At 38.8% G+C, this 24,512-nt stretch overlaps 1 protein-coding gene across 1 annotated transcript in view; it reads left to right on the top strand.

The window, feature by feature from the left end:
- The window catches only part of LOC135984890 (ethanolaminephosphotransferase 1-like), a 58,096-nt gene that overhangs the window by 6,146 nt on the left and 27,438 nt on the right, over positions 1 to 24,512 (top strand). Inside the window, exons 3-6 of the mRNA XM_065627643.1 lie at positions 9,847 to 9,915; positions 16,014 to 16,122; positions 18,145 to 18,219; positions 22,027 to 22,295. Of these exons, the coding sequence (XP_065483715.1) occupies positions 9,847 to 9,915; positions 16,014 to 16,122; positions 18,145 to 18,219; positions 22,027 to 22,295 (522 nt within the window). The remainder of the gene's footprint in view (positions 1 to 9,846; positions 9,916 to 16,013; positions 16,123 to 18,144; positions 18,220 to 22,026; positions 22,296 to 24,512) is intronic.

Genomic DNA, 24,512 nt, shown 5'->3' with positions numbered 1-24,512 from the left:
TTCAAAAAATTATTTTAAAACAGTTATAATCAGTTTTTCAGCTGTAGTTAGTTTTTGCAAACCACCTCATTTTAATAAAACCCTTGAATATTTGAGGCAGTGAAAACTAATGTTTTCTACCTTCCACACAACCAGTGAGTCAACAGCCCACTGTTCTAAAAATAAAGTCTTGCAGTCGTCTTCATATTACTTTCATGGATTGGAAGTCTAGGGGTATCATTAAAAGTTGTTGAATAATATGTGAAATAAACCGAATCATTCATTACCTGTACATTTTCTCTCACTGTATTCATGTGTAGAAGAGTCGTGGGCCAACTGAATTACATAATTCTGAAAGACCATCTTTGTGCACACACCGTTTCTTGTTCCTCATCCTATTGTAATGCTAGCTGACATAATGTAGCACTTCTAGACTTTTTACAAAGGCATACATAGGACAAGGGTTAATGGCTTTAAACTGAAAGAAAGCCAATATAGATTAGACATAAGGAAGAAATTCTTCACCATGAGGGTGTTGAGGCACTGGAACAGGCTGCCCAGAGAAGCTGTGGATGCCCCATCCCTGGGAGTGTTCCAGGCCAGGCTGGATGGGGCTTTGAGCAACCTGGTCTGGTGGAAGGTGTCCCTGCCCGTGGCAGGGGGGTTGGAACTGGATGATTTTTAAGGTCCCTTCCAACCCAAACCATTTTATGATTCTAAGAGCTTTGTAATAATTATTTTCCTTCTGCATATCATATGCTAATGAGCCAACAACATAGTGAAATCACATCACAGAGATGCTGCATTTGATATTACTTGCCGCAGGACTTTTTTCCTAGTGATGGTGTGACTGTGTGTGGTTTTGAGTGCCACATTACGCCCATGAACTTGCAAAGGATCATTAGATCACTTTTGGGACAAATACACTGGATATAAAGAGTTGCATGCCTTGTTGAGTCTCATAAAAGTAAAAATACCAACAACTTAATTTCATTTTATTGCTTTATCGAGAGACATTAGTTTTCTGAAGTACTTATTGGATTTTTATGTGCAGGATCTGCATATATACACATTTAGGTACTCATATGTATTTATTTTTTATTTTTTATTAATTTGTGCTTTAATAGAAGACTAATTGCAAAGATATATCTGTGGTTTGGATGTGGATTATTCGTTATAAATCTAGGGGTACCACTCTTATAAGGATTGTTTTGCAAAGGGAGGAATTAGGTTTTTGTGTCTTTCTGTGAAATATCTCCTCTTTATGTGTCAGGATACTAGATCACACAACTGTTCAGCGTATGTGGTGCAAACCCCCTATTTAGCATCCCCCGTGAAAACTGCAGCCCACTTATAATCTGTCTGCCCTTTTGGGCCTAGAGCAGTTTCTCTGGGTTCCCCAGAGATCTAGGTGCACACTCTGGCAGAGCTCCAGGTGTGTGGGAATTTGGTCTACTCTTTGATCTTTAAAGGGCTGCTGGTGCCTCTGAAAACACGTTTGTACTTGCACGCACAGAGATGTGGCACAGAATCTTACTGTCTTTTCCTTTACCAACTGTAAAAGACAAATCTACACAAAAATACATAGAAATCAACTTCCTTGCCATACTAGAACATCTTTGAATAGGGATGGGAAAGGATCTGTTTGTCCAGCTCCTTGAGAGTGTGCAGGTCTTGCTTTTTAGCAGGATTTGTACTTTTGCCAATCTGGGCCAGCCTGTAGCTTTGTCCCTTCACAGCAATAAACATGCATTAGCCTCCTGTTATCCCTTACTCAATATTTAATCATGTTTCTGTGTTCTTTTTCATCATTTTGGCTTTACTGTTAAATGTTTGGAGGCGTCCCATTAAACAGAGCCTTTTCCTGAAGAAAAGTGAATCAACAGTTTTAATATAACTACTGTTGATTGAAAAATGGTTGCTGACTTCCGATATTACCCCCTCTCCACCTTTCCCTGGTCTTGGTTCCTGGAGTCCTGTCGGTAAAGAATCAGATCCATCTAGTCTCATATAGTGAGCAAGAACCTAAATCTTGGGGCCAGCACACTATGACTTCTTGCCTCAGAATGTGATTCTCTCTGAACTGTGGTGTGTCTCTGATGTCTCTCATAGATCCCACATTTCAAGCATAGCTGCTCTGCAGATCCATCAGTCCCTTATTCCTGGCAAATGGGACTGTGGCAGGCTGGAAGCTGAACACGAGCTCCCAGTGTGCCCTGGTAGCAAAGATGGTCAACAGCGTCCTGGGTTGTCTTAACAGTAGCACAGCACATTAGGTAAGGGGGAAGTAATTTCCCTCCATTACTAAGCCATATCTAGAACAGCGTGCCCTGTTTTGGGTCCCCAAAACAAGAAAGACATCAACAAACTGGTGCAAGTTCAGTGGAGGCCACCAGAGTAGTTTGAGCTGGAGCACTTGTCCTGTGAGGAGAGGCTGAGGAACTGGGGCTTGTTTGGCCTGGAGATGATACATCTTCAGGAGCACCTAGTGACAGCCCTCCAGTACCTATGAGGAAGTCTTTGTGAAGATAAGTCAGGTTTTTTGTAACCGTGCATGGTGGAAGACAACAGACAACAGGCAAAAGCTGAGACAAGATATCTTCATGCTGGAAAAAGGAGAAAATTTTACTCAAGAACACAGTGAGGCAGTGGCACAGGTTGCCCAGGAAGGTTGTGTGGTCCTCATCCTTGGGGCTTTTCAAGACTCAGCTGGATAGAACACCAAGCACCTGATTTGAGCTCCTGGCTGAGCCTACTTTAAGGAGGTAGGACTAGAGACCTGCTGAGGGCCCTTCTGACCGGAATCATCCTGTGATGCTAACCCGTAATTTGATGCTAACCCATGATTCTGTGATCTTGAGGCGATGACACTGCTCTGCAGGCAAGAGGATGTGCCACTAGCAGGCACAGCTCCCTAGGAGCAGCCTAGCCCAACCCACGACACTGTGTGCACCGTGACCTCATGGACGTGAGTTGACACGTACCTCCATTAAGTGACAGGATGTGGCATGTGACCCAATGCATGTGTCAGGATTCCTGAAGATGGGGAGGTCTGAGTGATGTGTTCACATTTACAAAGAAGCATCCCCAGGACAACAGTTTACATAATAACAGCTTGCTGATGACTTGTACCAACCAGAACTGTTGATTTGCCCAAACCATCACACCATATTTCGAGTATTTTACAAGGAATAGTTTAAGATGGAAGGAAAATTTAACCCTTTTTCCTAGCTATAGGTATGCACAGGCTAATGGAACTGAACGAGGGCAAAGTCAGAGGGAAGAGAATAGATCAGGAGCCCGACTGGGGCAGCCTCTTCCCTCACAGTGCAGCTACATCCAGCCCTGGTACAGACAACACAACCATCAGTAACAAGAGTCCACAACCTCAGAGCCCCAAAGAGACAAGCATTTGCATCTGAGGATGCAATTAGAAGCCAACCACCACCTACTCTTTTCCACGCTAAGTTACAAACCCTGCTCTTTAGTTTCTGCTCATCCGTTATATGCTTCAGCCCTAGATGTCTTAAGGACTAATAACTCCTGGACCTAGGTATTGGTGACCTAATTAAAAAAAAATGTATATGGATGGGGGAAACAGGCAGAGTAGTCCGAACTATTTAAGTAATAGGAGATACTACAATAAATCCAAGCCATTCTTTATGAATAATTAACTAAATGATACTATAATGTAATTTTATTATTAAAAATAGCAGGACTGTGTTTTGGAATACATCAGCACTTCTAGACTGCCGAACATTTGGATTGCACTTGGCATCCACAATGTTGTATAGCTTTGTTGTTTTATAGTGTATTTCCCTTCTTTCCCTTTATGAAGCTTTTGTTAAAACCCCAAACTGTGTCCCATAACATCTACAAACCTGTAAAAATGTATATAAAGTAGAATTAAAACACACATGTTTAATGTATTCTAGGAATCTGAAAGGTGGAGGGAAAATTGTTACCAAATGTGTCAGTATTTCCATATTTTCTTTAATTTTTGTGTGGTTCCAGAATTGTAAGATACCAGAGAAGGAAATTTCATGTTGCATGTTGAAAATTCCACTTGCCCAGAAGGCAGATTTCCCACCAGGGTCTCTTAAATAGCGACTGGTTCATGCCCTAGATTGGGAGGGTCATTTTGCAGCCTTCAAAAGCACAAAAATCTTATCTAATGCAAAAGAGAATATTCCTTGCCCAATCCATCCTCACTCCTCCTGTCCCCTTTCCTGTCAGCTGCAAAGCACACATGCTGCGAAACAGCATTATCAGAGAGAGGATGCGATCAAAGAAGCCATAGGAAGGTACTGGTAGTTGTGAGGGTGCTGTGGTGGCTGGGGGCGGTGGGGGCAGCCCCCCCTGTCCCACTGGCAGAGGCTCAGCCAAAAGCTCCCAGAGACCAGGGCTGGCACCCTCAGCACCCGCAGCCTCTGCCCATGGCACCCAAGGAAGGGGCCACCCGCACTGCCCTGGCCCTGGGAGGGGTAGCCAGGTCATATGCAGTAGACAGTAAAGCCTCATCACTTGCTTAAATCTTTCTTTGTTTTATTTTAAAGGTAAGCTGTGGAACGTCAATTTTTTAAAGCTTTTCCATCAGCAGATCCCTCAAATTTTTTCCAGTTGAGATATAGGTCCCTGCGTGCAAGTATAGGTCAAATGACAACAAACTTGTATTTTTGCCTGCTGGAGAAGTGATCAGTCTGGGTGGCATTGTGGAAATATATCATCGTGCAAATATTGTGGAAGACCACTCTGCAGAGTTATTATTTTCAATAGATGACTTGCTTAAAGACCGTCATTTTGCCCGTTTTGAATTTAATAGATTTATTCTCAGCTGGTTTAGGCTGTCTTCTACTACCTTAATGAAAAGTTAATTTAGGAGCAGGAGAAAATTATTTGTTCCCCCTCCCCCCTTTTCATTCATTTTGAACAGCTGTAAATGACTACACGTTCAAAACTCATTTAAAACTTCGATAAAACTTTAAAAGTTTGGTAACACTTTGAGCCAATTTTAGAGTGAAGGAACAAGATCATTTATGTGGAGTAAGGTGCAGAGGAAACTTAACTGCATTTCAGCTGCTCTCATTTTGGTGTTTCCCCCACAGAAAATATGAAGCACCTTATCCTTTTACATTTACACAGAGGTTACCTCAATTCATCAAATACTGATAATGAGGTAATGGCGTGCACAGCTACATCTGCTCTGGTGTATCATGAGGCAAAAACTTGCTTGTCCTCTTGTCTTGTAGTAATTTCTTTAGGTGTTCTCATCCTTTTCCATCATTTGCTCTTTTGCCATGTATTGGTCACTAATAGAGATTTTTTGGGTTGGTTTCTTTTTTTTTTTTGTTTGTTTTTTTTGCATGTGTAACACAAATACAATGAATGTTTGACTTAAAAGAAGGTTCCCCAAGCCTGTAGGACCATTGAGATGTTAGAACATCAGTACAGATGTACAGCTGGGGCTCTTCCATACCTGTGCCTGACCTGGCTGAGTTTGCTTGAAGGAAAAGGGCAGTTATCACAGTATTTATGTTCTTCATCTAAGTCCTTATGCCTTCGTTAGATGGTTCTCATATTTTCCACTTGGGAACAGCTAGTGTATTCTTCCATGACAGGCATCTGACTTCACATAAAATATTAGAAGGATCACAGAACCATATAATCAATATACTGCAACCTAAACCAAGATTACTTTATATACGGATATATAGCTGTTTTAAACATTAGTTTGTCTGGGAAATAAGCTGTTCAGCCTTTACATTTTTAATAGACTTCTTTATTTCCTTTCGTAAAAGTGATCTCAAGTATAAAGTTGAGCTAACATGGGCAGACTTTATTTGAATAAACTGGTATTGCTTATGCTTAAATTATTTACATGTATAAATATATGTATACGATACCTCTAACAACATTGCAGCTGTATCCTTTGCTATATACTCTTAGGATGAATCACAGCCCATCTGTGCATCAGTCTTCCAGTGTATACAATGGAGATAATAAATCCTGTGCCGATTCATGAAGTTAATGAAAAATTAAAATTTTGTGATTTGTGGGCAGGAATGGGAAGTGTTGCAAATTTGTTGCTACTAATGTGAAATTAAAACCGACAGAGTCATTTTGATACCAACAATTCGAACGTAAACAATTCACAATAGTTTTACTCTGTAGCTCTGGATGGATATGACTATATGGTACAGTTCAGTGCCACCTGGAATAAGGTAATTTAAGTACAGAAAAGCAACAGTCTGTTCGCATAAGGACCAGCTTGAGTTAAAATAACTGTCTCCCAGCAGTTAATGCAATTACATTTCTTGCAACTTGCTGTGTCTCCTGACTCTGAAGGTTGTGTGGACACGCTTTATATTCTTCTCTTCATTGTAGTCATTCCAAAATTTCATTCGCAGGACACCTGCATAGTGTGTAGGTGGAGAGGGCCAGGGAGACCAGTGATGATCCAGCTGTCTGCTCTGATTAATGGTTAGCTCACTCCTTCATTCTTTTTTCTTTCCCAGAATATCTTTCCAAGGCAGTAGGTAGGCTTTATTTTGGAAACAGTCCATTCTGGAGGCAGTATGCACCATTTTTTGAGTTCTGCCATCCATCAGCACTCTCCCAACATGGACATTTGGGTCTTTGAACATGCACAACACACAACTCCCACTTCCATGCTCTGAAAATGTGGTATTGCTGGATTACGATGTAGTCTCCAGGTTGTTTTAGATACTTTGAACTGAAGCATACTCAGTAATGTATTAGGTGTGCAGGGCCAGGTAATGAGGTCCAAACCCCCTCCACCAGGTGCTGTGAGGTGTGGATGTGACCGGTGTGCCATCAGGGCAGGTGTTTCTTAAGCTGTGTGGGTGTGAGCCAGAAGGTACCGTTCCTCTTGTACTTAGCAGTGCAAGACCTTCGTCACTGCGAGTGGTTTTGGCCCACGGGTGGGTTGGCTCTGCTCTGCCATTCCAGAACAGTTGTCTCTCTTCTGTGTAGCCAAAACTTTGCTTTGGCTCATTTTTCTTTCTCTCGTTTTTCTCAATTGCTTTTCTTTCCTTACTCTTACTTTTCTTACTGTTCATACTTTTTCCCCCCCATCACCTTAGTCCTCTCATCTTTCCTCTTACCTCCAACACAACTGACCAGTACAGACTTGATGCTGTGCTGGATCCACTGGATGGAGATTAAGATGTGGGAATACAGAATAAAAGCACATTTCACGTGTGTCGCCCGAATCAATGTGTATGTGTGCACGTATATCTGCTGTTTGTATTCTCATTTCTAGCTCTGCTAGAAGCCAACACAGAGAGGGAAAGCAAATGGCTTTCAAGGAGAGAGCAGCTATTAACAAACAAACAAACAGCAGAAGCATTTTTGAAATTGGGAGTGAGATGGAATCAATTAATGCTGTTTTTCCTGTTCCCTCACTACTGCCATTCCCTCCCAACTATTTCAAGTTCTTTTTAAAAATAATCACAGAAACTTTATATTTAATCCAAGCCCTTCTTCTTTGCATAAGAACAATCAAGATCACATTTCTAGAGCGGAAAGGGTTTGCTGGGGAGTGCTTAGCGCTTGTACCAGTCTTGCACTTAGAAACCTCCAATAGTCTTATTTGTCTTCCGGTTCTGTCTTTTAATGTAAGTGCCCTGAAAAGGACAGAATTATGCCAGTACTTTTTGTATATCAGGTTCAGAGCACTCTCACATTCCTGTTCATTGATCGTAAAGTGAGTATTTTACTCAGTAATTTGCTTTTCTGAGTAGCCATGAACATTAAACTCCTGAGGATTTCATGGTCTTGAGGTTAGTAGCTTCTCGGGAGCAAAGCAAAGCAGAGTATTAAACCGTATAGCAGATTTTGTTAAGTCTTATTGTTACTGTGCCAGAAAACTGGCAAAATGCTTTTTCCATGGGTGTTTCCTTTGGTCTGGCTAAAACAGCTGACAAGGGAAGAGCAAATTTCCATTCTTCTACTCATTTACTGAATGTTTTTTCCCTGCCCAGAGGACCGCGGTTCAACCACAGACATAGGAATGAACAGCATGCAGTGTGAAGAGTCTTGAAATGTCTTTAGGTGACAGAAGCTGGCTGTAATTTGTTGTTGTGTTTTGGGGGTTTGTTTTTGTTTGTTTTGTTTGCCTTTTTTTTAATAAGGACTGTTCTGATTTTTGATGTCTGACTTTGGAAACTATCAAGCAAACAAGAAGCTGATTGTGTCTTATATTTTCCAAAATATGTCTATGTAAGAGAAATATTTTGGAAAACCATACAGTCTCTTATAGTTTCCAGATAGGAAAAAATATAGGAATGATATATAATCCTCATATAATATCTTATATTTTCTATATAAGAAAATAATTTTAAAGAAATGAGGCCTTCCCTCCTTCCTTCCCTCCTTCCTTCCCTCCTTCCTTCCCTCCTTCCTTCCCTCCTTCCTTCCCTCCTTCCTTCCCTCCTTCCTTCCCTCCTTCCCTCCCTCCTTCCCTCCCTCCCTCCCTCCCCTCAGAAAGATTAGATCAAAAGTTACAGACTGTGCATTCAAAACCTGAGACATGTTTTTGTCCAGCGATAGCTCTTACCCCCGATGTGTGCAGGAGGCGTGCGTGGGTAAGAGCTTGGTGAATGGGGACACTGAAACTGAGATTCATCTTGCCAGACTTGGGGCACCTCAAAGGTGCCTAAGTTTAAGACAACCGTCTAGGCTCCATTGGTAATTAATCACTTGAAATAGGTATTTCCAGAGTGTAATCTCATCCAAAAGGTAGTTGGCTAAGAGAGGTGCATAAATTAACTATAGAGAGAACAATTAGCTGTTCACTGAAGTTAGGTGAAATGAAAACCTCTCTCTCATCAGCTCTTCTGCACGTGAACAGCTTCGACAAATTGTGGTCTAGCACATCCCTATCTTATTCCCATTGTCCACACACAATGTTTGGACAGTGCTATATATAGATATATCTGAATTTTTATGCGAGTCATATGCATCATGCTAACAACATAAGCCATATATGCACTTTCGAAGTCCGAGGACTTCTGAAAGAATCACATTTACCACTCCAATGATGCACAACTTCTTGCACTGTGGACTCAAGAACATGTTGTGAGTGGTATTATCAGTTAAGACAGTTCTTCTGCAGGTAGTTCTGTATCTGCATTCTGCAAGCTCAAGGCAGGATAGAACTTGGTACTGTCCTCTGAGGAGAAAGCACGGTAGGCTGGGGTAGGCTCAGATTTCTGAAATATTTTGTTTGCAGAAGATGCAGATATGTACTTATTGGAATTTTTAGAAGGCATATAATATTTTTACAAGTATGTCCAACAGGAAAAATTTATTGTGGTAATGAACTGTGGTATTTTACAGCTTATTTTTATAATAACATTAGCATATAGTGCATACAAGACTGTTTTACTATGCCAAAAAGCTGTGTATCTCTGTGATATAATATTCCACTCATAACCACATTCCATATGCCCTATCTATTCTACGTACTAGCAATGAACCGCTGCTCAGACTGTGCATTATAGATGGTGCAAATAAAGATATTAAATAAAAAATACATTAGAAATGCAAAGTCTTATAGAATAGCTTGTAAAATGAATAAGAATTTAGAATTAAAATGTGACTACAGAACTGTTTGCCATTTGACCAGCCTGAACCTTGATGTTAGTGCATAGAGTTGCTAACAAGATAATAATAAACCAGGCCAGTGCTTTTAAATTAAATTAAAACTGTATGAATGGTCATCAGAATAGAATTTTCATCAGTCTCACGCAGAATGATTGTCCTTGGATGCTGAAGGATATACAATGAGGGAAAAATACGCATTGTTCAGTGCTTTGTTTAACATGTTTGCTTTTTTCCTCACAGTACAGTGCTGTGGATACAAATCCTTTATCTGTGTATATTATGCAGCCCATCTGGAACAAAATTATTAAGGTAAGAATTTTATTTAATAGAAATATCCCATGATAATGTAATAAATTGTTTTAAATTCATTAAAAACACATATTGATTGATAAAGCTGAAATTAAGACATCTGTATAAAAGAAAATAAATGTTATAGGATATATAGCTATATTTAAGATGAGTATGTTTGGATTTGGGGTTTTTTTTTTAGAAAAACAAGGTTTATTTATTTTTTCTGATTGCTATACAAAAGACACCTGTTTCTTTTTTACGTATTTCTTCATTACATCTTTCATTAAACAGCTTTGCAGACATTGAGGGTTTACTTATTACAAATTATTTTTGTGCAGCATGTGCCATTTAACAACAGCGTGGCTTTATCTCTGTGATGTGCACGTGATTTTATGCAAGTGCTGTCTCATTTTCTCCCAAGGGTACTTTTTCAAGGGAGGTAGGCGTTTCTCTAAGAAGCTGAAAACAAGAGCGGTTACCATGATCACCATAACGATTGGAAGAGGGCATCTCTCAAATGCATTATGATCTGCAGTTTTTAAAAATAAAATGGCTCACAATTAGATGTGCTGTTATTGGGAAAAAAACAAAACAAAACAACAAAACACAGGCTGTATCTCAAATAAATATCAACTCGATTGATCTTCAAGGAAGCAATGACATCTGCATCTGCCTCTTTAGAGGAAATCTTTAGATTGGAGCAGACTTGAAAACAAACCTTTATATAAACAAAAAAGGTTATACGTGGTCCGAGTGCTGTTGGATCTGCCATCTTTGGGTTCTATAATTCAGGTATTGCTTATGCTTGATCTAGCAGGAAAATCATAATCTCTTATTTATAACCTCAAGGTAATTTCGTGAAAGTGTTTATATGACCTAACTTAAGAATTAAAAAACAACCCGAACATGGTATGACAGAAAAGCAACTCAAAGATGTGAAACTGAATTAAATAATTCAGTTCGTAGACTCTGTTTTCATTCCTATCGTAATATTGAGGCAAACAAGGAGGCAGAAAAGCCCCCCCAGCATTCTGGAGTCTGGCACGGGAAATGAGCAGAGGCTTTATTGTGCACTTGCACTTTGGTTTAGGAGATCCTGCATATTTATCTGCTATCAAATTCGAGGGATAGTATTATTAGCGAAAAACTTCCTTTGGATATAAGTTCATCTAATGGCTGCAGGATTTTCCCAGAAGAAAAGCAGCATCTTTGGCTGCCCCCACGTAGCATAGGGTGATAGATCCTATAAAATATGACCTCTTTAGATTTTTTTGAACCTCCTTGAATTTTAGGTGAGCATGATTTTGTTCAGTTCTTGCTGGAGGAGAACCCCAACCAGAGCACTGGACTGAAAACCCGTTTCAAAAGCTGGGAGATCCGAGTACAGAACCAAAGACCGGAGCGGGTGCTGCCAGTACTTCGGCATTTTGTTCAGATTGAACCCTGGAGACAGAGCAATGAACGTTCTGCTCTGCTCTGGTGCACGAGAATTACAGGGTAATTCTCGGTGATGCATCACAATGATTTTAAGGGAAATTATATTGCTCTCAGCTCTTGTAGAAGTCATCATTCTAGTGTTAAAATGTTAGTATCAGTGTCCTACAGAGGAGCGAGGAATGCACAGCTGCAGAGGGGAAAGCAATGTGTAATGGAGATTGCACTAAAGTCCTTGTGGTTGCTGCTAGAGATAAAAATGAGAACTGGGGAAGCACCAAGCTTATTGGCCAAAATTTAACCGTCTGTAAAATATTAGTAGAAATGGAAGTTGCTAAATGGTTTTGTTCCTGGCTAGATAATGAAACCAGGTGTGGCAGTAACTGTTGTCTCCAACTCAGTCCAAGAAAATTCTGCTTATGTGTTCACCAAAAAATACTTTTATTCTCTTGAAGTGTAAGTAAAACAGTGGTATTGTAATAAATCTTATTTTTAAAAGAAGCTTTGAATTTACTCATCATAGTTTGGGGTGTTTTTGTAACTTGTACCCATTGTAAGCATTATATTTGGGCTATGAGCATCCTCTAGACTATGATATTCCATGATCTAGGATATAATATTGGATTTACAGTTTATATAATCTTATTTCTATTTAAATAGCACAGTGCATTGCAATAAGGAGATACAGTAAAGCTCGGGTAATTTTTTAGGGAGAAGACACACTGCATCTAATATGTTCATTCAAAATTGGGCAGTACAAGTGTGCTTCTTGACGGCTGGGGGAAATAATTTATCTCAGTTCAGACATCCTAATACAACCATTTGCAGATAAGAATCAATTATCTTTCTGTTTCTAATCTGATGAAAATAAACATTCCTCAAGGACTATTTTTACCAGATTCTAGAGGAGTTAAACAAATGAACATAAAATTCACAGAGCTAAGCAAAAAATTAAAATCTATAGGAACAGAGGCTTGGGATTTGGGTATGGCCATTCATATGTCAATTTAGTCCTAATTGCAACACAAGTTTCTGTATATTCTGTAACACAGAATTAATTGTAAGATGTGTTTCCTATGTTTTGAGACATTATCATTCACTGACAGATGTATTTCCAGTGTTATGGGAAATTAAGAGGAGTCTGATGTTAGAGAAGACGTGGGAATTTATGAGCTGGGATGCTGACATACATAAGAGCTGAAAACATGTTGTCATAACGCAGCTCACTTACCTGAGGTGAGGATGCTAGGAAAACAAAGATTTGGGGCATTTACGAAATTTGCCTTGAAATCCTGAGCGTTACCTTCCTCTATTTCCTCTTCCAAAGGCATCTTTCTTATGTGCTGTATAATGTGCCTGTGTCAGTCTGAGTGTGATTTTTGGATGTATGTGCTTCAGAAATGTGTTGAATCTGGTGCTAAAGAAGGAGGTAGTGGGTGATGTTTCATGCCTGGATTCTATAGTGGGCTTGAAGTATTCTGAGATACTCCTGTCCATGACAGTTTTTCCATGTTCTGTGAAACTATAGTAACACCTGTATGAAACCAGAGAGTAATGATTAACTTTCTCTACATGTTATTTAAAATTATTCTGATTATGCAACTAAAGGTATTTCATCTGTAATTAATGCAATGTTCTGTCCTTTTGCCTTTAATTAATATTTGTATTTCATAATAAAGCACAATCATCTGCTCTCTGACACATAATGGATAATATTACTTAGCTACTACATGAACTGAATATTCCTCCTCTATGTGTATTTAGGAGAAATCACATTTGTGCAGGACAATGAGAGGAAAAGCAGGAAATCCCCTTGAGATACACAGGTGTATGCCAGCTTCATTGAAGTCAATTAACGCACCCCAGTTGCCTTTATGAACTTTGATTTTATCACTAGAATTTGGCATGAGTAGAATTTTAATGGTCTCAAGTGACTTAGTTCAGGAACATTTCAAGTTTGACCAGAGCTTTATATGAATATGTGTACTGTACTGGTTATTATCCAAACAGATAGCTGATATATTCAAACATTTGCTGTTTGTATTAAGGCTTTTAGCCTGAATGGCTGTAGACCCATTAAAACAGAAGTCATTTGGTATTTTGAGGAACTAAAAGTTTTTCAAAAGGTTCAAGTATACAATGGTTTTGCCAGAGAGCAGATGTGTTTCTCCCCAGTGGCACCTCCTGCTGAATTAATCATGTAGCACATTGATGTATTAGACTTCTGTTGCTTTTTAATTAGATAATGAAGATTGCAATGTGTCTTTCTGTAGGATACTAGTAAAGTCAGGCTGTATTTTTCCAATATGTGTAAGAAGTTAATCTTTAACACCCTGTAATTTTTGAACTGTGAAATAGGGCGATGGTAGTGAAATGCCAACCAAAAGAATAAGGGACATTAAATATAAGAAAATGGATCTTGCAACTGCAATGCCTTCCAAATACCTAGACAGATTAGGTTTGGTAAGGATCAAAAGTGTGTGCTTAGGGGTTGAACTGCAGGAGAAGCTGTTTTCCTGAGGATCGATCTCCTGTTACTGTTTTTCATAGTGTGTCTACTAGCCAAAGGGATTGCAAGTATAGCAACATGCTTTGATGCTTTCCTTCTTAAAGTACGTGATGTTAGCAAGGAAGTGGGTTAAAATAATGTCTTCATGTTTGCACTGTATAAGCATAAATTATTTCCTTTAATAACTTAATAATGACATTGTGACTATTTAGAATTATGAACCTAATTAGAGAGCAGACATTTATGGCGCCCCACTTTATTTAATAGTCAACAATTATTATGAATCATACAGGAGAAATCAGTCATTATAAAACAATACATTGGATAGTATCTGTATGTCCATGTACACGGTTCACTCACAGGCTGTCTTAACACACTATTTTGATCTACGTTTTAGATTAAAAGAGACCAATCTAGAATTTCTTCAGTGTCTATCCTTCTTATTTCATGTAAGGTCATAGACGTCTTACAGGGTTTCTGCATCCCCAGGTAGCAAAACCAGGAGATTCAGGAGATGTGCTGCAGTCGCTGCATGCTGAGGGTGTGTAGTCAACATAAGAAGAGGGGACAGTGCAGTGAAGGGTCCTCCTCAGGTGTTCTCCTATCAGAGCTTCAGGCAACATTTGCTGTCACTTGTTCTTAGGATTTAGAACTGGGGTTTTGAAAACTCAGAATGATAGATAGTCCTTTTTTATTTTATTTTTTTTTTAAATTTAATGTAGCCGTATGCATTCCATTATGTATTTTAAATACTGTAAGAGCTGACATACAGTATTTTAAAATTAGTGTTAAAATCCTGGTCATAAGGAAAGCAACTCTCAGAATTAATATTTTTCCCGATGCTATTAAAGAAAACATCTAACAAATATAGCTGAAAAATATTCAGGCATTTTAATCTGATTTTTTTAATGTTTACACTCTACATTATTGGTTGCACAATTTCTCCTGGATATTATTAATTGCTCTATAGTAGAAAAAGAGGATCTAATCAGTCCAAGCATTCACATTTATATGCAATTTTTCCATATAGTAATAGGATAGAGGAAATGTAAAGATGTGTATAAATTAATATGTATCCATCTGTTTGTCCATTGAACTAGTCCAAAGACATTAACAAAACATTTTATTTCAAAGCTATTATTAGTATCTGAAATTATTTGACTTCTTTTTCTTTAATAATGTTTTGTGATATTTTATAGTGTCAAAGTACTTTGCATACACTTTTAGTCCTTAGACACTTCAAAGAATTTGATTATATGCCTCCAATATTTTTATACTTTGAATATGTTGATATATTGTTTGAGTGACAATAGTGGTTGATACTTAGTATTTCTGCAAATATGTTCTGTCTAAAAATCATGTAGAAAGCTGTGTGTGCTATTTCAGAAAATATTGTGGAGAAGCTCTGTTACTTGGGAAGAGTGTTACCAGAAAGATCCCTCTTACAGTGTAAGGAATACCTTAAAGTCACTGGGGATGGATAACGGGGAATGGTTAATGGGACAAAGAATTCGAGGCTTAGGGGAAGCGGAAGAGTCCTTTTCAGCACTCTACAAAGTCAAATGAATTAATGGAGAGTTTATAATTTATGGCTAAAGAGGGAGGCCCTGCAGAAAGTTACTATCTAGAGAAGTAGGGACTTGCATGTGACAGAGGTATCTTGTGGTGCTAGAAAACTAATGCACTCGGTGTCTGATTTTATTAATGTTTTGAATTGGAAATTATTAACAGATTTTAGAAGAAGAAATTTTCTTTTTACAGCGTGGGAATAGAACGCTTAAAAAAACCTGCCATATGGATGCTGAATTACCACACTGGGGTGCTGCAGTCTTCTTTCAGTTGTGATACACACAGTCATGAGAATCTTTCCTTAGTGGCTGGGAAAATAAGGATAGTGTGTAACATAGGAAATATGACATTTTAAAACGATATTTTTACTTCAATCACAAAGATCAGGCAAAAGGATTATGTTTAAAAATGAATTTCAGGAATGAAAACTGTATTTTAATTTGAAAATGGGAAAATACGCACAAATATGAATGTTGCTGATGTCACATACAGCCTTCTCCTTTCTCGATTAAAAATATGAAATATTTAATTAAAATAAGACTTACAATTTAAAATATAATACTTCTTAGAATTTTTTTTTTTTTCTTTCTTTCTTTTTTAACAGATAGTGCCTTTGTGGATTGCTCCCAACCTGTTAACATTCTCTGGATTTGTCATGATTTTAGTTAATTATTTTCTAATATCTTTTTATGACTGGGACTACACTGCCTCAGGTAAATATCCTCATGTTGTAATTTTTCAGACTTGGTGAGCTGCATATGTCATGCTTCTGAATGATACAGGGAGGTATCAGATACTTGAATCTTCCACTCATTCCCTTAATGAGGCTCCATGTGCATAGAGGAGGATCTGAACTCACACATGGCATTTAGATCATTTTACTGAAAAACCTTGTTTAATTTCATCCCTAAATATGGGTTTCAGCATGCACTGCTTGAAGTCTATGATAATATCTGTTTAAAGTGTATGCCAGTCAAAAACCATCCTAATGTTCTTCTTAAAATTTTCATTGGTTTCACATTTGCTAATACCTAAATCGATGCTTGAATGGGTTAATTTCCCTTTCATTACTCCACACCCTTCCCATTCAAGGCTGCTTCTAGACAAAGAAGAAGTAGTTTTTAAACAAATGTCTCTTGAAATTATGACTTTCAAAGTCCAAGTCCATATTTGCTCCTCGTGGCAGCTCAAGTCAAAAGCTTTTTGGAGCCGATTGCTCCTGAGCATAGGGCATGTTCAGTTCTGGACTTCTCAAACCAGCTGTTGGAGCCTATGGTAAGTAGTAAACATCTCCCAGGTGATTAATATATAAAAAGCTTTGCTTTTCTTAAACTAGCCAATTTGGAGAAGACTTGACACTTTCATTTCGTGAAACAATTATGTCTGGCTTTTTTTGATGCCTTTAATTTCTTATGCCTGTGTTTAGATTCAGGAGGTATCTTTTGGTGTAAGCTGTTTGTACGTTTATCACAACAATTCTAGAGGGAGGGATACTTGTTAGCAGTTTTGGTTAAAAAATAATTCTGTATGAGCCTTAAGTTTTCAGGACCAGCATATTATGTAGTTATCTGGCATCATCCTTCACTTCTTTTTTTGATCAATGCAACTGATATTTACTAAGTTCTGTAATAAAAGAGCATCCTGCATGCATCTTTTAATGGGATCATTTTATCTTGACACATTCTCAGTAGGTACACACTGAACTTGAAGACATTTGAAATGGCGATTCAGTCTATTAGAGCTGAGATTTCTGTGTGCAAGCCTATCCTTGATTTCACACGAGAACAGTGCCCATCATTTTTCAGTTGATTGAAAACGTTCATGAAACCTAATGAGCCTTTCGAGTATCGTATGTCAACCTCATACCTGGGATCAGAAATAAAAGACTGAATTTCCTGGACAGCTGGTTTTCATTCTACAGTTTGAAAATTTGCAGCTAGGAGTCAGGAATTGCCATCTTTTCTTTCAGAGTGGCAAGATGGGGCATGGAGAGAAGGGTGGTTGGGGCAAGGACACCTCTCTATGCAAGTGTTCCCTGTGCTTGGTGCCAAATGCCAGAAACCTGAGAGTGTTTGCATATACAGCTGTGTAGTGCTGGCATAGTCCTTATTGGATTATGTTTAAGTTAAATTGAATGCTCTTTGGGAGAAGAGTTGATTTCTTTAAATAACAACAATAACTGTGGGTTATTGCTATCTGCAGAGTAGTAACAGAACTGTGGGCTCTGCCCAATTCAGCTTTCTTTTCCTTTTTTATTTTTTTCAAGTTAAAAAAAAGAGTGCTAATACCTGTCCTGTCTTAAGGACAAAATTGTCCTGTTCAGACCTGTATGGCAAATGTGCTATACAAATCCCACATTGATGCTAATAATAATGATCATGCTTGAAAACTACATTTTTGTCTTTAGATATTACGTAAACATTAACTACTTTGTTGGCAGATGGTCTTCCCATGACTTGTGAAAATTTTTGCCTAGTTACTATCGTTGTTTTGTCCAACACTAGAGTCATTTCAGGACCAAAAAACCTCAATCTGATCTTCTCTCTTTTACAGTATAAACACATTCAGGCCTGCTCATTGCTTCTTTGATAGAGCTCACTAATGACTTAAGGTCAAAACCAAATATTTCAATCTGATTGACGTAGTGACAACTTGTTCATATGTATATGCCTATCTCGGTGAATTTCTTTGATGTTAACCACTGTTACACTGACTCACTACTTGACTTATTTTAGGTACCAGTCCTGGACTTGTTCCCACCTGGGTGTGGCTGTTCAGTGCTTTTACCACCTTTTGTGCTTACGCCCTAGGTAAAGTATAATGACATGATTTACACGTCTGGCGTCTTCATATAGTTTTATCTACTAGTTCATTAGTGCTCAGCACTATCAAAATGAAGATAATAGGGGATAAATTATTGATCTCTCTCCAAAACAGTTCTCCGAGATGGAAAACAAAACAAAACAACAAAAAACCCCCCAAAAAACAAAGAACCAACCCCCAACAAACAAAAAACCCCCACCCCCCCAAGCCCAAACCACTAACAAAAAACAGCCATAAAGCTTTCTTTTTAAAAAAAAAAAGGCAATTTTTGATGCTATATTAGAGGTTCTGTGACTGTTGCTCTTATATCTCTCGAAAGTTCCGATTGTTTTAGAGGAACAATGGAAATCGTTACGTAGCAGCAGTCATTGCTGTTGGTTTTCATAAAAATCCATGTCCCCAAGCGATGACATTCTGAGAAGCTCCTTCACACTTTGCGTTAGCAGAGGGTGCTTTCAAGGACACGGAAAATAAAGGTCAAAGCAGACAAAAAGGAAGATGAACGTATCATTGTGTTTTAATCTGTTAGGCACTTCAGTGCTTATGGCGTGTGTCAGGAGAGATGGTAGGAATGTGGTGACAGGCCTGAGCTTCTTATGGAGATGAAGTATCTTTTTTTTTTCCTCTCCTGTTGCTGTTTTTCTCCCATAACACCGATAATACCTCATTTTCAATTTCATATTCCATTTTTACTTTTTATGTCATACCACAGCTTTATTTTTAGGTACTTCGCATCTTGCTGATCAATGGTGTGAAGACACAGACCTGAACTGATGCAGATCTGGGAGTGACATCCACAGTAGCACAGCTTTTTTTACTTTTTCTTCCAAAGCAAACTCATTCCAAACTAGTCTTTCCACCACGTGGTGCAACAGAGATAATTTTGTGGCATATTTACATGGACTGTGCTGGGCTTTGTAAATGCACCCTCGCTTTTGGAGCTGTTCCTGTAGGGCCTCACATTGCAGAGTGGAGCTGTACATCTGTGTGCCATACTTAAGATACACAGGCTAGGTATAAGTGCGTTCTAGATGGACACTGCGGTGTTGTGCCAAGGTACTTGCCACTTTTGGAAGCAGACCCATGCATGTAGAGCCATCTTGATAAGCTCGGGTATAGCCCCTTGCGCAGACATTGCCCTCTGCATTGTAAATGCCTTGGCATTTCTATTCAAGTGGCAAGTTTGTGCCAAAATAATTTTGTCCAGAATTTCTTTGTACCATAAAAATCGCTGGGGCAGCTGTCCCTTGAAGCTGACTGCCAGTCAGATTTCCCTAACAGCTTTGTGTATTCGTTAGCAGAAGCAGCAGTTTCTTTTGTGAAAACCATTCTTTATGTAATTGTATGGAATATAATGAAGTGGCTATTGTTTCATAAATAGCAATTACATGTTGGAGCTGTTACTGTATGACACCCCAGAAAGCTCATTGGAAATCAGCTTCTGAGATTCTTAATGTAGATGTTATTTGCCAGTGTGGCCTATAGTTCCTAATATTTGGAAGACAATATAATATTGACAGTCAAAGCTATAATGAACTGATGTGTATGTAGATTCTTGTGTCTGCTGTCCAAGCCACTTCATGAAATATTTAGTCTCAGATTTAATTCTGCATGGCCAAAGTTTTCCCTTTGGAAGACTGCAAAGAGCCATAATAACTAACCAAATATGCAGCTTTAATATCTCTCTGCTTCTTTTTAATGACACAGTTATTCTCTCCAAATTCCCTAGCATGCTGCTCTTTTTCCCTCCCTGTGTTAAGGTGGTTTGACATGTTTTCTCTTTCCGTAGAATGGAATGCTCTTTACTGTTATTTTGAATTCCGCTATTTAAAAGTTACATAAACTTTAATAAAACTGAAGATTTAGGCATCTACATGAGACAAGACCATAATATAAGAATTCTAAAGCAATGGAAGTGTGGGACAGCATATGTCCAGTATTTAACATACCCCATTGTTGGCATGAATGGTTTTAAACTGAAACCTAAACTTGAAAATATTTTCGGTCTTTTAATAAGCTAGTGAAACCACATGGAAAATGTGGGTAAAGATTTGTGAAATTCCAATTTTATGTTATGTGTTATACAGTTCCTGTATTTTTCCTCATGCCCATTACAATTAGAAGTGCTGTATTTCATTACACCATTATAAGCCTAACTTTTTTTAGTAAAACTAAATTTCCTGCAAAATGAAAACTACTCTTCACTGTGATGTACATATTTTAGTACCTAATGTGAGTATTCTTTTGTGACAACCTAAAATAATTTATGAACAGACCAATCTCCTATAATTCTCATTTTTAAAAAGTATTACTGCTATAGCTGAATTCTCTCTGATTTGGGATAGATGTTCTTGAAATATAAAAGGCCATAAACTGTTCAGGGATGTTTACATACCTATTTGCTAATTAAGTTTCAGAAGCATCCTTTGACAGACTAAGGAATTTCTACGTTTATAGCAATACTATTCAAGTAACCTCAAGCTTATACAGTTTTCTTTCTGCACATTTCAGTAAGATGCTGACAATTCAATGGTAATGTTAATGGAGAAAGAATGTGGCTCTAGAAGGGGACAATCCATATTTGAAATCCTCTATGAGATCTTTAATTTTTAGACTTTTGAGAACTGTCTCAAGAGATTTATATTTGAGTGGAGGATATCTCACAGCTGTTTAGGTATTGCCATAGGGACATAGTCTAAAATCTGTACAAAATGAAAGCTTATGTTTTCCTGGTTTAGATCCCTGAAGTATATTTATATTAAACAAAACCCAGAGTATTGCCAAATAATCTGGAGAAGTAGCATATGATCTATAGCAGCTGTGGAGTTTTTGCTCTCACTCTGCTGAGTTGTCCCTCCAGTCAGTTTTGGGTTAGTTCAATGGCTAGTAAGTATTAGCTGTAGTACCTACCAAGTAACATTTAAAAGAAAAAATCCGTCTCCATGTTATTTTGAGATTCAGGAAAACAATAAGTATTCTGTAAGGTTCGTTCTCTGTACTTTTCCCTAAGAGGTTCGTCCCGTATATTTACACTTAATTTAAGAAGAAAATGTTCCTGAAAGCCTCCCCAGTGCAGTTTCAGAGAAAAGACTGAGGGTATGGTTTGACAATACAACTAAGAAAGGTTACAGCTGCTTGACCCCCTTCCTCCTCCTCCTCCCTGCATCCACCGCCCCTCTCTTGTGCCATCTCCCCTCCTTCTTGTGCCATTCACAGCACCAATTCTGTTCAGTGACCCAGAAGAAAACGTAATGTTTGAAGTCTTTCCCCGGGCTGAGCAGGCCGCAGGTCCTCCCCCGTTCCACAGCAGTGAGCTCTCAGATCGACTCAAGCCACATTGTCCAACTGCATCTGCAGAGAGAGATCCAGTACAGTGGCTGGGCATCTTTCAAGCACTTAAGTGTTAAAAGTGATGAACAAACAGGAAGGTATTCTTGTATCCTAAAATTTCAGCTGAAAGAGCTCGTAAAATATCTTATGCAGGCGCACACACAAATAAGTTTTGTGAAATTTGCTCCATGAGGTTTCCATGTAACTGTTAGTCATTCAGGCAACTTGGCATCAGGCAACTTAAATGCCTTAGTGAATCTATCCCACAAGCGATTTTCTTGAGCCTGAAGTCTCAGAGGGTCCGCAGCACCATTGGACGGGCGGGGAGCCCTGTGGACGCTTTTCAGCACTTTCATACTGATTGCAGTAGCGGGCATATAGCAGTAATGAAGCACATGTGCGGGAAGTGACTCCTTTTGTTGTGCACTAATTCTTTTTTTCTTTTCCTTTCCCAATGCTTCTAGACTCCATAGATGGGAAACATGCTCGAAGAACTCAGTCCAGTACTCCTCTGGGAGAATTATTTGACCATGGGCTGGATAGCTGGGCTACCTCCATTTTTGTACTTTCTTTTTTTTCTGTCTGTTCCCGTGACAATGGGAAGACTGGAGTTTCTGTATATACAATGTATATATATTTAAGCATTGTCTTGTTTAACTTTATGTGTTCACACTGGGAGAAATATAACACAGGAGTTCTTTTTCTTCCTTGGGGATACGATATAAGCCAAGTGGTAAGTATTTATCATTCCTGTTTTGGTTTGGGGTTTTTTTAACTATGTTAGTGTTTTCATAATATTACAGAAATAGAAAAATAGAGCTCAAGGCAAATGTATTTGGCTAAGATTTTGAATGTGAAATAGCATAACCCTAAAAGTAATTCAGAAATATTTCCTGCATTTGCAAAGAAGGAACGCTCTCAAGCAAATTGTCAACATCAGAGATTCATTGCCTTGTAAGAAAAAAAAAGGCTTGTAGCAAGCCTAGAAGTCAGATAGTGCCCATGCGAATGTCATTTAACTGCACTTGATTTGTGGTATAAACAAAAATTATTATGCTTTCTGAAGCTGTAAGCAATTTTCCCACCAACACTAGGTTCTGAGTCACGATGTAAATTAGTCCAAGTAAGATTCATTACCAGAAATTATACAGTTATACAATATTAGACTTTCTCAATTCTACCACCTCTTACATTGAATTTGGTAATGGCAATAGCAGTGTACCTATACAATGAGTGTCGACTGTTGTTGAGTGAGTTTTACCCTTGAAAAAAAGTCAGTCATGCCATTGGAGGTTTTCTCTCCAGGAATGGTGTTCAGTACTATGAATTATGTATCAGCCCATGGCAAGTCCCCAGCTTACAGTCCTACTTTGAGGTGGACCTCTTCAGAAATATGACCCGGACACCACGGTGAGTGGTGGCCTCAGTGCACAAATGAGCAGCAGCAGTAACAAGCTCATTGCACTACCAAGGGCCCACCTTGGCCCTTCTCTCTTTCTTAGGTAGCCAGGCTCTTGCAGCCTGAAGAGCACAGTCCCAGTCTTCTGAGTTTCCTGTCACAGGCATGAGATGAAAGGTACAGCCAAATGTACATAATTGAAAAGAAGTTTGACGAATATTCAAGTATGTGTTTTAATGGAAATATAGTATTTGAATTAATGGCTGCAGATGTATTGCTGTAAACATAATCAGAATACAGTCGTTTGAGAACAACTCAGAGATGGTGGTCCAGCTGTGGTGCATCTGTTTTGTCCCCTAGAAAATAGGTTCTGGGAGAAGAAGTTGGCTCAGGACTAAGACATTAGGCAGCCAGCTGGTCCGCAAGTTTCAGCCATGTCTGTGTAAGGCTTCTAAGTAAAGTTCTTCCAGCAGGAGAGGAATAGCTATGTTCAAACCAGTTTCACTTGTTGCTCAGATGATCACTGTAGGTATACACTTGAATGCTTAGAAAGCTCTTTTGGATTGCTGCAGCATCCAAACTGTGTTAGTGGTTAAATATGGGAGTGGGTAACAACTAGCAGAGCAGTACCATTAATTCTGTCAGTGCCTTTTAGTGACCTATGCCTCTGTGACTGATTTCCCATCTGGGAAGGAATGGTAAGAACATTTCCCTGCCTGACAGATTTGTGGTGAGGCTGGATTTCAGTAAAGTTTGTAAACTGCTTTGATTAACTTGGATGCAAGGTGCTAACAAGTGCTGTTTCCTGTTGCCTTCTGAAGCTGCATTGCTGTCCTGCATGCTCACTTTCTAGTAACTTCTGTGATGATTTGCCTACAGTCAAAATGATAAGCATACAAATATAAGGATTTTTTTGATGCTATATAGTGCAATTATCAACAGTGGTGGAAGATTGTACTATTGAAATGTCTCTATGTCAGTTTCCCATCTGTACAATTAAGCTTTTGTACTTGTGATTGTTTATGAACAAAGTTAAGACAGCATTTGTAAATCAAGGTAGTATTTTTTCCATTAGCCCAAACTATATTTCATGCATGCCAGGAAGTACATAACATATTTTTTTTACAGCTATACTAACCAGTTTGGTAAAAGATCTTAATTCATAGAATCATAGAATCATTTTGATTGGAAGACACCCTCAAGATCATCGAGTCTAACAGTTAACCTAACACACCCAGCACTGGCACTACACCTCCAGGGATGGTGACTCCACCACTTCCCTGGGCAGCCTGTTCCAATGCCTGACAACCCTTTCTGTGAAGAAATTTTTCCTAAAATCCAATCTAAACCTCCCCTGGTGCAACTTGAGGCCATTTCCTCTCGTCCTATCACTTGTTACTCGGGAGAAGAGACCAACCCCCTCCACGCTACAACCTCCTTTCAGGTGGTTGCAGACAGCGATCAGGTCTCCCCTCAGCCTCCTTTTCTCCAGGCTGAACAGCCCCAGCTCCCTCACCGCTCCTCATCAGACTTGTGCTCCAGACCCCTCAC

Source organism: Caloenas nicobarica, chromosome 2 (genome assembly GCF_036013445.1).
Source record: "Caloenas nicobarica isolate bCalNic1 chromosome 2, bCalNic1.hap1, whole genome shotgun sequence".
Taxonomy (NCBI): domain Eukaryota; kingdom Metazoa; phylum Chordata; class Aves; order Columbiformes; family Columbidae; genus Caloenas; species Caloenas nicobarica.
The sequence above is the reverse complement of the archived record's forward strand: the minus strand, read 5'-3'. Positions and strand labels throughout refer to the sequence as shown.